The sequence below is a fragment of the Dermacentor silvarum genome, chromosome 1, assembly GCF_013339745.2.
Source record: "Dermacentor silvarum isolate Dsil-2018 chromosome 1, BIME_Dsil_1.4, whole genome shotgun sequence".
Classification (NCBI taxonomy): Eukaryota; Metazoa; Arthropoda; class Arachnida; order Ixodida; family Ixodidae; genus Dermacentor; species Dermacentor silvarum.
In genome coordinates this window covers 356,698,850-356,712,083 of record NC_051154.1, presented here as the reverse complement: position 1 = coordinate 356,712,083, position 13,234 = coordinate 356,698,850, and the positions used below count along the sequence as shown (strand labels likewise).

Genomic DNA, 13,234 nt, shown 5'->3' with positions numbered 1-13,234 from the left:
TCCAGAGCAACTGGATGCAGAGTGAATGTACGCATGTAAATAGTCATGCTCATAGCTCACTGCACTCGCTAGATTCATCATTTTTACCACCGCACCTTCCATTTGTCACTCCGTTCCCCATCCACCGTCAGCGTATAGCAGCAGGTCATGGGCACTGGTCTTCCTGGCGATCTCTCTGTTTTTCTTACGATATTTGGCAACTGTCTCTCAATCTTCCAAAGTATTTAACCAGTGCACAAACATGTACGCATACACGACCTGTGTAGTAGATTTGTTTTCTGTTGTTTATGTGTACACGCCGCAGTTGCTTAGAAACTAATAAAGGGCGCGTTTACCGCTATAGACACGGATACAGGAAACATAAACGAGGATACGGGCTGTGCCGTAGTTGTTTACATTTCTTGCCTTGTATTTGTCCCTATAGTGGTAACTATGCCCTTTAGATAACACCAGCGATAGCCAAGGACGAGTTCATAAGCGGCTGCGGCTCTCGGCTGCTGAGCACGATGTAGCAATATAGGCTACATTTCAGTGATGTTGAAAATAAAAAAGAAAGAGTCGTAGATTTGCCCGAAAAGCGAAGCATTGATTGCTATAGCAAATTATAGACAGCTCTACGAAGTAATGTTACTAGTATTATCGGCAGTAGAACATGTAGTTATCTTTCGCTTACTAACTAAACTAACAAGCATGGTGTCACGCACGCACAGGCAAACATGAACACTTCTATCTCAATCACTACAGACACTCGCTACGCTGGCCTCATGAAGAGCGGCAGCAGCGGCGAACGAACGCTTCGTGTTGACTGTACCTTCAACACGTCTTCGAGCCCGGAGATTACGCAACCTCCAACACTAGAAGTGCGAAAACACTGCGCATACGAAGCCACAGGCCATCTCGGCTCGCGCAGCTTTCATACCCACAGCAGATAAGCTCCAAGATAAGGCGTGCGCGTCCGTGCCGCGCGCAGCAAGGGCCAGCGTACAATTGAAGACCTGCCTCGCGCTTTTCAAGTACAACATTGGGCGAGCGGGAAGACGACGCGCATCAAGCCACCATACTTCTCGGCTCACGATCTCCCACACCCATGGGATCCGGCGCCGCAGGGCGCAATAGGATCGTGTGGCACTATAGGACTTTATACGGAACACCACGGCGATGACGATGGCCGAAATTCGCCTACAGTATCCCTATAGTGGCTATCGCAATAACAACGAATGTTTACAGTAGTTTCGGTGGCCCGTAAGAACTGGCGAGGCCAAAATTAATCCGGAGCGTTCGACTACGTTGCAAGGTGTATTCGGTCATCAGACCTCTTACGACCGAATACCGTATGTCTTAAAATCGTGTCTTGCACCATGTTTTGTCAATCTTTTTTGTTAAAGAGCTTGGCTAAAGTTAGCTGGGACATCCTCTATTTGGAACATGAAAACCTGCTAATCCATGTGGCCGATGTTCCTTTCGGTCGCCCTGTCGTGTCCGCAATCAGTCTTCTCTGTGGTAGACATGGCGAAGGTCTATTACTGCTCGTGTGCGTGAGTGACCGCATCTGACGCTCAACGGTTCGCAGGCATGTACGACTTCGAGGAGAACGAGAAGCAGCTCCACTTCCACTCGGATGCGGCCAACTCCCGAGCAGCTTTCTGCATTCGGCTGCGCCAGGTAGAGTGTGTGGACGAAGACGAGGCGGAGTCTCCGCGGCCGCCACCCTTCAGGCCCCTGCAGGGGGGCTTCACTACCTCAACCATGGGTGTCGGAGGTGATGGCGTCCACAGGGAGCACCACAAGTGCGACAAGATCCTCACGAACAGACTGTTCGACGAGCGCAGCCCAAACTACCCGGGAGGATACCCGCCCAATCTGGACTGCAAGTACATCGTCCTTCAGGTCAGTGCATCAATTTAAGCGCGACTTCAAGCCCGTCCATATAGGTGCGTCAAACATTTAGAGGCCGCTTGGCGCGCTGTCGCTATTGTTTCATGGCGGTGGAGACGCTCACGTGTATCATTTTGGGCACACTGAAAATACACGTGCAAAGAAGGGGAGCTGTTCTCACTGGTCAGCTCTTTCGAGGCCATCAGTGCGGCAGAAGGAAGTCCCTCGAAGTAAATGCGGCGTTCGATGCTTGGGCAATCGCCGTAAACTAAGGCACACGAAGGGTGTAAGAGCTGCAGCGAACATTACACTGGCCCCTATCGTTTTTGCATATCAAGGTCGTAGAGTTGGCTACTTTGCGGCCCGACAAGCGCCGCGTAGGCGAATCAGCGTGCCTCGCTTTGTGTGTGGCTTTGGAGATTCGGAATACTGCTGGAGAATCGGAGGGTGCCGGGTGCCGAAGCTCTTCCGCTACACCCGTGACGTCGTAGACATACTACATAGCACCCGCCGGTACATGTCGCGCATGTCACTTATGCCGATCACCTAAGTAACATGATTATTACCATTGTATATTCTCTTTAGGAAGTTAGTCCAAGTTAGCCAGTGTGGAAGAGGGCTCGCGTCCGTATAGAAGGAAGAAAGGGGAAAATCCAGTGGTGGCTTGTGTGGCTGTATTGTAGGCATATGTCACAAAAGGAAGCACCAAGTCCCAATTAATAATGAATGGTCGGAGGCTATGTACATGGAGAGCATATCACCAAGTGTTCGGTTAAAGCGCTCCGTCAAGCCATTAGTCTGTGGATGATAGCTGGTAGTGGTGCGATGAATATTATTGCACGCACTTAAAAGCTCTTGGACGACTTGCGAAAGAAACACACGCCCTCGGTCTCTCAGCAGCTCGCGTGGTGCGCCGTGGCGAAGAATGAAGCTGCGCAAGAGGAACAAGGCAACACCACGATCTGAAGCTGCTGGAAGAGCAGTGGTGTCGGCATAACGAGTGAGATGGTCGACGGCCACAATAATCCACCGATTGCCCGCAGGGGTGGAACGAAGGGGCCCGTACAGGTCTATGCCGATTCTGTCAAACGGGCGAGCGGGGCAGGGCAAAGGTTGTAATGGGCCAGGCGTGTGACAAGTTGTCTTCCGGCGTTGACACTCAATGCAGGAGCGAATGTGCTTGCGGATGTATGTGTACATTCCCCGCCAGTAGAAGCGCTGGCGAAGTCTATCATAGGTTTTCAAAACGCCAGCGTGCGCGTTTTGTGGGTCGGCGTGGAAATGCGCGCACAGCTCGGAGCGTAAATGGCGAGGTATGAAAAGAAGCCATTTTCGCCCATCTGGCTGATAGTTGCGGCGGTACAACATTGCGTCCCGGAGCGTATATTGAGCGATCTGGCGACGAAGGGCACGAGAGAGCCGTGGGGCAGGTGTCGTCGAAGGCGCAGCTAGAACGTCGATCAGCGAGGCGATCCAGGGATCCTTGCGCTGTTCGGAAGGCATGTCAGTAATATTGATGCTGGCGAAGGAAGTTGCGGAAAGGGAAACAGGCGCAACGTCCGAAGACACCGGCGAGCGGGAAAGTGCGTCGGCGTCGGCATGCTTGCGTCCGGAGCGGTAAAGAACGCGTATATCAAATTCTTGTAAACGTAGCGCCCAGCGTCCAAGTCGACACGACGGATCCTTCAATGAAGCCAACCAGCAGAGCGAATGATGATCGGTGACGACATCAAACGAATGGCCGTACAAGTAAGGGCAAAATTTCTGCAACGCCCAAACAATGGCCAAACATTCCTTTTCGGTAACCGAGTAGTTGCACTCTGCCTTCGTGAGGGCACGAGTAGCATATGCAACTACGTACTCAGAGAAGCCCGGCTTTCGTTGGGCAATTACAGCGCCAAGTCCGATCCCACTAGCATCCGTGTGTACCTCGGTTGGAGCGGTAGGGTCGAAGTGACGTAAAATGGGCGGTGACGTCAAGAGATGACGTAATTTTGCGAAAGCCTCATCACATGCCGTCGACCAACCAGACAGAGAGCTATCGCCGGTGAGCAGAACAGCTTGACAATAATTATAAAAACATAAAAAACACTAACAGCAGTGGAAAAAAGTATTGACATCATGGGATGAAATACTCTCGTATGTTACGTATGCGGCACATTTCCACATGAATGTTTTGAAAAAAATAGTCTGTTTAACAGAACTGCAAGTGCATGACGTAACATTTTCCGCCCATGCTGAGTACGACAAAATGGCACGTGCCAATACTCTTTACTGCGGAATGGATATACAATGGTATTCGTTTTCAGCGATGATATGCTAAGAAATGCATGCTCGCAGTTATATACAGATTTTTTGTATTGCATGCATAGAAAATACTCGTAAAGTTTGGGCACGGGAACAATTTTAAACTGACGAAACAGTTCAGCAGTGTGTGCATTGTAATCATAACTAGCGATATGACGTAGCACCTTCTTTTGCAGCACATGCAGTTTGCCAATGTTAGACGATGTGGTACTTCCCCAAACCAGGAAATAATAGTTAAGATGTGATAAGAACAGTGTGTTATAACATAACAATTTTACGGATACGGGAAGGTATGAGCGAAATTTTGCTAGAACACCAACACACCTATTTAGGCGAGACATAACTGAGCTAACATGAGGATCCCAGCTCATGTTTTTATTGAAAAGTATTCCTAGCGTTTTTCCAGTATCAGCTATTTCAATGTAGCAGTTTTCGAACTTTAACACTGGTTGTACAATAAGCGACCTTTGACGCGCATGGAACAACACAGCTTTTTTTTTTTTTAATGTATTAAGAGCCAATTTTCAGCGCTCCATATACTAAGTTTTCCATAGTTTTGTTAATAACCAAGATCTGGTGTTGCATGTCGCTGCTTTTAAATAGGAGGCTTGTGTCATCTGCCTACAAAATATAACTTGGATCGTTGCTGATAGTTGTTATATCATTATTATATAGCAAAAACAATAATGGGCCCAGGATACTTCCCTGGGGGACTCCTGTGGTTGTATTCTGGCAAGTAGACACGTGGTTTCCTATCGTCACACGCTGGCATCGATATTGTAGGTACTATCGGGAGCAATATGAGCTCGAACACGGGAGCGCGTGGAAAATAGCCTCAAAACCTAGATAGCGTCATACGTGGATGGCGCTGCCGAAACCGGAGGGGAAAGGAGGGGCGCTCTTCCGCTAACTGTTGGCACTCCCGCTTCGCTAGCGTACAAAAAAAAAAGATAAAAGTGGTGTATCCGAACGCTCAGCCAACATCGCCTAGATTTAATACAAGCATGACCTGTGCATTATGGAAGTCTACGTCACAGCCGATATCTCAGCAGCTGCATAGCCTGATAGGTCACATGATGTAGCTGTGCGCGTTGATGTGAATTCATATCACCGCTAGCGGCCAGTGACATGCTACAAGCTACCGTTTTGCAGCAATGATATCGAGGCGGGAGTGTGAGCAGCCAGCGGAAGAGCGGCGCCCTTTCCCATTTGTTTCCAAAAGCGGCCGCTGCAAATCGGCAGATGTAGGGTTCGAGGCTATTTTCCACGCGCTCGCGTGTTCGAGCTCATATTGCTTACGATAGTACGTGTTTAGGAGTGCTACGATTCCACGAATACCATATAATTCCAGTTTTTCCCGAAGTATTTCATGGTTGATCCGATCGAACGCCTTGGAGTAGTCCACAAATACACCGATGCACAATTCTTTGTTTTCAATGGACTCAAGAATTAATTCTTTTTGCTTTAGGAGAGCTATTACTGTGGACCTCTTAGGTGGGAAGCCATACTGCGATGAAGTAATCAAGTTAAATTTCACGCAAAACTTCATTAGTCGCTTATAATATATCTTCTCCAACCCCTTGGAAAAAATGGGTGGAATCGAAATTGGCCTATAGTTAGCCATGTCATTTCTGTCACCACTTCAAAAAGTCATGCTGACTTTAGCTACTTGCATTAGTTTTGGAAAGTGGCCTGAAGATATTGATAAGTTATATACATAAGCCAATATTGGGGCTATTATTTCAACCACGTGTTTAATGGGAGCTACCTCAATACCATCAATATCACGTGATTTGCTGTTTTTAAATGAATTAAATATGGCACATATTTCGGCCTCATTGGTTGGTTCGAGATACATGCTAGAAGGGTTCCTATTTATGGCATGTTTAGTCCTACTTGACATTTGCCGACCTGACACATCTCTGAGAAACGTATTAAATTACTCAGCAAGCTCTAATCCCTCAATACGATGACCTTGATGGTTTTTATTCTGTGACTGTTGCCGAGACCTGTGTGCGATTTAGCAAACTGTTGAGCTTATTACACATCTGCGCATTTTCCCTACATTGCTCTTTACTAAACTGATCGTGCAGAAAACAGCGCTTCGCATTTTTTAGAAAGGTGTTAAGTTTATTACGATATTTTTTATAAATATCGAGATCGTCTGGTGACCAGGTCTTAAGAAATTTTTGGCACAATCTTGCTTTCTTTTTTATTCTGCGCAGACACTCGCGGTTGATCCACGGTTTCCGGTTTTTGTTACATTTTCGCAATATTTTTTCCTTAAAATGCTCAAAATAAATACGTTTAAAATCAGAAATGAAAGCATTGTATGCGGCGTCGGCTGTTAAAGAATCGTAAACCTCAGTACAAGTTTCTTTTTCAAGGCATGCGTAGAAGGCGCTTAATGTTGTAGGTACGGTATTTTGTACCATCTATACATCGTTCATTTTTGCATATGCAAGTTTGTCTTTACCCCTGATAAACAAATAAATCGGTAAGTGGTCGCTGATATCACAATTCAGGACACCAGGTCTAAACTTTCTGCATGTATATTTGTAATAAAGAGGTCGATGAGTGTCTGTGTGGGAGGTAACGCGCGTTGCCGTATGTTATAATAGCGTGACCAGATTAGTCTACGGCTGATAAAAGTGTTTCTTTATTGCGGCAAGGTTTTAAGATATCAATATTTAGGTCTCCGCGAAGAATTAGTTTCGCGTTTTTCGAATTAACATAATTTAGAAGTTTTTCAATGTATTCAGTGAAATGTTGGATTTGTGCCTTCGGTAGCCGATACATGACAGTGAAAATATATTCGCTGCATAATAATGTCGAACATCATTCTATGTCCTCGGATATAATGGAAAACTCGGTATCTATTTCAACTTCTAGCTCACGTTTCACGAGAACTTCTAAACCACCACCTTGCTTATGCTGCCTATTAAGAAAGAAGCTTTGATAACTTGGGCGGTTGCAAATTTCAGTATTTGCAGAACACCATGTCTCTGTAAACATTATCACGTCAAAATTGAAAACAAATTCATCTAAGAAAACTGACAGTTCGTCCTCTTTGTTTCTTAGGGATCGCACATTCAAGTGAAAACATGTTAAAGGGTTTTTGGAAAGGTAAAATGCATTGCTGACTTATTCTGGGGACACAGCCAATGCAAAAGCACTGAGTAACAAAAAATGTGCAGTCAGCGCAAACTAGTTAATCCTGTCTAGATCACGCTCACTGTGAATGTGCACAATCGGTGATGTTTCATCTTTCCGGGCCAAAATCTTGCCGCTGCTTGACCAAACAAATCGCCAGTTTTTCACTCTCTTTTGTGCAAGCGCCATGCCGAGAAGATGCCTCAGCGTTGGACAAAGGTGCTCGTTAACATACAGTGGTGAACTCGGTTCTTGAGTTGACAGGCGTGACTTTTTTTCTTTTTGTAGGATTGAATCACGTTTGGTACGGCTCTTAAACTGCACGATTATGTTTGGGGTGGCATCAGCATTCCTTGTAGGCACACGATGGCACACTTCAATGTCTGATTCCTTGATAAGGTCACTCAGGACCACACCGATTTCGGGCAAAACCTTAGGAAGGCTTTCACCTTCAGTCAAGGGTACACTTTTTATCTCGAGATTGCTGTTTCTTGAGTACTGCTCAGACACAGTAATACGGTTCTCGAGTTGAGGAACTTGCTTTGATAGCGTTGAGCAATCGCTTGCAAGTTTCGTGTTAATTGCCTTCAGCTCCTTGTTTTCTTTCGCGATATCATCTTTTTCACGCTTGACCTTTTCGAGTTCGGCATAACAGAAGTCAAGACTTGCCTTCACCTCTCTAAGTTATTTTCCAACTTCGCGTTCCAATTTAGATTTGAAATCTGACATTTCCTTCCTAAGCTCGTCGCGAAATTTGGCGGAATCAGCTATAACATGCACAATACAAGAGAACACACAAGCACTGGTATCGGTAGCAGCTAAGGCAGAAATCAGTGTTTTCTGTATTAATTGAGGAAAATAATTCTAACCTGCAAATATACAAAGTAGCTTCAGAAGGCTGTCGGGCTGCCCCCGCTGCTGCCAAGCGATAAGCAGCTCGGCCGTGGTGATAAAGTTAGTTTGGCGTGTAATGAATCTTAGAGGTACAAGTCTGTGACGTTCTTTGTGGCTCCGCAACAACATATACCTTCTTTCGGTACTCACGCCTGTTGAAAACGCGATGGGCGATTATGGGCGATTGCCAAGAGTGATAACATGGGGTGTGCTGCTGGCGCCGGCAGAACGCGAGAAAGATAACGCCGACGAACATATCAGAAACTTGTAATTAGAAAATTCCGTATTCTAAAGGACTGAAAAAGGGCAGTGCACCCACGCATTTGTCTTGAGTGCCTGTTGCGTCCGTCGCTATGTATGTAGCGTACCGTCGCGTCGCCCGAGGCCAAGTTTTGGAAACGCGAAGTCGCCCCTGTATTTGTGCTTCCAAAGTGCAGGAAATAATGCCCGAAAATGGGGGAACGCAAGGAAATCAGATGTTTTCATATTTTATGGTATTGTTTGGGATGAGTAGGGTATTTTCTACGCCATGTACGTAAAAGCGAATTGCTTTTGTTTGTAATGCCGCCCATTCACCGCTTTCGCACGTTTCGCCTCTACACGCAGTATTCCTATGTCTAAATACCAAAATGACACATGCTTGTAACATAATGTTACGTGCTTGTAAATGTAACATGCGTGTAATTTACTTCTTTTCAGCTGGTGCCTTCCAGTGGAGCTTCATACAGGAGCTACTGCCTTACCTGCTTGGGTCACAACGTCGGATGAACGCACAAAAAGCGCTGAACGAGCTTTTATATAGAGCAACATAAATATTTCCTCATTGCACAAAAGGTCTGAGCGTGTACTTTGTGAAATTGCACGTGGCACAGATTCGATGGGACTTGACGAGATCGTTCGCAATCATTTTTACTAAATAATAAACTGATTCTGCACGAAGAGAAAAAAAAAGAGGGGGGGGGGGGGCGCGGGGCGCAGCCGGCGTGCTAGCTTGCGTTCAAAATACACGCGCCCAAAACCGAAACCGGCAGTGATTGACGCCGACCGCTAGGCACGCTGCAGTCAATTCGGCCACTGGGCCCTAAAAAGTCCCTATATAAGAAAAGAGTCCCTATATAAGAAATGGAGCTGGGCAGGCCATGTAATGCGTAGGATGGATAACCGGTGGACCATTAGGGTTACAGAATGGATACCAAGAGAAGGGAAGCGCAGTCGAGGACGGCAGAAAGTCAGGTGGGATGATGAGGTTAGGAAATTCGCAGGCGCAAGTTGGAATACGCTAGCGCAAGACAGGGGTAATTGGAGATCGCAGGGAGAGGCCTTCGTCCTGCAGTGGACATAAATATAGGCTGATGATGATGATGATGATGATAAGAAAAGTACCGCCATCCTTTGATAAACGCCGCTTCTCTCTCTCCTGTATCTCCGATTACACGATGACAGCGCGCGCTTTTCACTTCTTTATATTTTCTTTTTTTCCGCCTCAGAGCCATGTTGAGTCCTCCGCGCAGCCGCAGTCGCCGGCGGCAGCGGCGGCGCGCGCCCGGCCTGAAAGCTTCAACGTGGACTTTCTAGGTGCGCCACCGTCGACTTGGCTTTCGCAAGCAAAAAGTAAAGAAAAAAGCAAGCGCTTTAGGAGAGGAGGCGGCGGAGGAAAGAGGTGATGGCGGTACTTTCTTATATAGGGACTTTAGGCCCTCTGGGAGTGTCCCCTCTTGTTGAATTCCTTTCTCTATGGTCATAGGTTATCTATGACGTGGCGCCCTCTGAACTGCGGTTTCTTGCGTTGCCGGTGCTACGATATGGCTCCAGTGCAACAGCATGACGCTGTAGGAGCGTATAAAGCTAGCATGTGTGTATGTGTGTGGGCGAGGCTTTCCATTGGCCTTGAGGATGTTGCGCATAGATCCGGGCGTTGAGATGCCGACCATGCGAACAGTGGTCACGCGGTTTCGTGCGGGGTCCTATTTTTAGAGCGCAGCACTTAAGACCGTACCACTGGCATGCGTCGGCACGCGTCGGCCCGCGCCAATGCGTCAAAAGCGTCATCGCGAACAGGGTAAAGCCCCAACCACTGGCATGCGTCGGCACGCTTCAGCGCACGCCGAGAAGCGAATGCGTCGCTTCGCGTCGGCTGGAGGAAAAGGACGCGCAACTACTGGATACAAGCTCCGACGCGCGCCGACGCTCGCTCCTCGGCTGCGGTGCACTGTTGCTTGATCATTTTGTCTTCAACCGTCCAAGTGCGGCCTAAAACAGCCTGCTGTAAACTGAGCTTGAAACAATAGGTTGGGGATCTGTATGCTCTTTTAGATATAAAAAACACGTTTGATTAATGAATGTACGCCTGCCGCAACGGTTTCCTTGAAGTAACTAAACTGCACAAGCCATCGACATCAGCGATTCCGTTCAGGCTGTCGTCTGCAAGATGGCTTCGCAAATACCTGGGGCGCTATAACGTAAAATGATTCCAAGTTGGTTTGATTCCAAACTCCTGACATCAAAATGACGCCGCAGAACATGCGTATGGGTGCGGGACGACGACGTTTTTCAAACAGGCCAATCAGCAGCCTCCACCTTTGCCGGAAGCACGCTTTGCTTGTTTTTTACTCCTAAAGGGGCCGTATAGCAACTTCATGTTAGATGTAAACGCCTAATAAATAGATCATTGTTTTTCGCTGACATTAAAACTGTTTTGTAATGTTTTGACGCGCAAGTGGTAGACGCGTATTGCCAATTATTAGCAAGTATTCGCATTTTTCGAGCCGTAGTCACACACGCGTCGATTCCGCATCCGAGCCAGTCCGAGCCATTTTGCTGTGCACAGGTAAGATGGCGGCTACGTAGAAGCAGCTGATCAGTGCCGTGGCCCGCATTTAGTGTACCTTTGCCCGTAACGCTGCACGATTAGATGAGTCTCGGCCTCCGTGGTGTGCTTTCGCCCGAGAAGAATTTCGGAAGCTGTGAACATCATGGAAACCGTGAAAGCGAAGCGCAAGGTGAGTAAACAACATCGACCTCTTGTGCCTAATGCCTAGACAGTCGCATCTGAACATCTGCCGTGGTCGCGGGATGCTCACATTTGCTTTTATTCGCAGAGGATAGCCAAGAATCGATGAAGGTTGGAAAGCAGTACATCGCAGCAGATACTGGTAAGCAAACTTTTTCTTTTCACAACGATCTGAACTGTCTGTCTCCGGATGTGGGTGAAGTGCGCAGTGATAAACGCCCCCTACATGTTGGAAGTGGACTTAACCGGGGAAAATGATCTGTTATTTTGTTTGTTTGTGAAGTTTATTACGTTTCAGAAAAACAGTGATTATGTTGTGATAATGTTACAAAACATTGAGTAAGTGTAACCACTATTTTTTAACGGCATGGTGAAATGATATGTGAAACGATACGACTTGTTGCTTGTGTTACTTTGCTGCGGTCCGGCGAAAATTGAAAGTACGAAAAAATGGCGGCACCTCCAGGACCCCGCGTATCGGCAGCTCAAATCACTCTGCTTGTTGAGTTTATGGAGCAGCACCCGTACTTGGCGAGAGGCGCCACAAGCCTCTCGCCAAGTATGAGTGCTGCGCATAAAAAAGCGTTGTGGAACGAGCTGACGGCCGCGCTCAACGCTCTAGGGCCGGCTGTAAAAACAGCCCGGCGCTGGCGCCAGTATTGGGCGCGAATTGTGCATGACTTGAAAAAACTGGCCGCGCAAGTTGGGTCGGAGAAGAGGCGAGCCTGCAGCTTTCAACATACTTCGGAACGTAAGCTCACTGTGTTCATGTTTTTGCAGGGAAACAGGAGGAGGCAGGTTGGGCGGGCTGGAGGGCCGTGTGATGGACGTCTTGAGCCGCACCGGCCCAGGCTACGCGCCGGTCGATTTTTTTGCTGATGACGCCGAGGTGGATAGTGTTTTGTGTTGCTATGTGGACCGCTTTGGGGAAGTTGCACTGTTCAGAGCTGATGAATGTTTTACTGCTTTGTGTTTATGTCTGTTTTCTTGCAATTAAGAAGACATGCCAGCACATGATATCCATACTTTGCAGAAATGAAAATCTGCCCCCCCCCCCCCCTAGAATAACATAAGAAACCAATGCTGTTCAGAAATGTCCTGTGATTGATTATATGGTTCGTTACTCCGTGAAGCATGTGTAGTCACGAGTAATTCAGTTGATGTATCAAGCATATTCTGTACAGAGTGAATAAATTTGAATAGACTTGGCAAACAGTTCATGGAACTGAAGCAACAATAACAGCATTCAAATCATATTCATCAGGTGCAATGCTCACATAGTGTGTCTACTATGCTTTGTTATTGCAGCAGGCAAGCTCCCGCGAGGAAGAGGCCGCTGCCGCCCATGTGCCTCTCCCGACGGCCCCACCCCAAGTGTCCGCGGGTACAGAGCCGGGGACGAGCGGCACTGCACGTAAGGCACTTTAACAGCAATTGAAATGCGAAGCCTTCAGCAGAAAGCACTGCCTGTTGTGAACTTTTAAACAGAAAAAAATTTATTTCACATAGTCACCTACAAAGAAACACAGCTAGTCCCTGCCATAATCTGACTGTGCAAGACGAAACTATATTCTGTTTGACTAATCACACCACTTGTAATGCAGCTTCTGTAGCGTTCAAGTTGTCGTGTAGAAATTAATATTGGGGCAGCATATTGTAGTGCTGGGGTGTCGCTTTAATTATTTATCCAACTGTAAGGTTTATATTGCCTACAGCTTGTTGCCGGGAATAGTTTCCTATGTTTCCACCTATAAACCAGTGAATGTTCGACATAGAAGGGCACAACAAATTTGTTATCCTCTTTGCCCATTTAATTTTTAAGGACCACCAACTCGGCAGCAGCCCCAAAGACCACCTCGGCAGCAGCAGCCGCTAGAGGATGTGGCCTGCAGGGCAGCAGAGGAATGCGCGAGGCAGAGGCAGCTGGCGGAGGCTGCAAACGTGGAGGCTGTCGCCTTCCACCAGATGCTTCTTGAGCAACACAGACAGGTACGT

General features: G+C 47.3%; 1 protein-coding gene across 1 annotated transcript in view; it reads left to right on the top strand.

The window, feature by feature from the left end:
- The window catches only part of LOC125943452 (tolloid-like protein 1), a 53,371-nt gene extending 44,374 nt beyond the window's left edge, over window positions 1–8,997 (top strand). Inside the window, exons 9-10 of the mRNA XM_049662779.1 lie at window positions 1,571–1,887; window positions 8,929–8,997. Of these exons, the coding sequence (XP_049518736.1) occupies window positions 1,571–1,887; window positions 8,929–8,997 (386 nt within the window). The remainder of the gene's footprint in view (window positions 1–1,570; window positions 1,888–8,928) is intronic.
- Window positions 8,998–13,234: the final 4,237 nt, after the last annotated feature.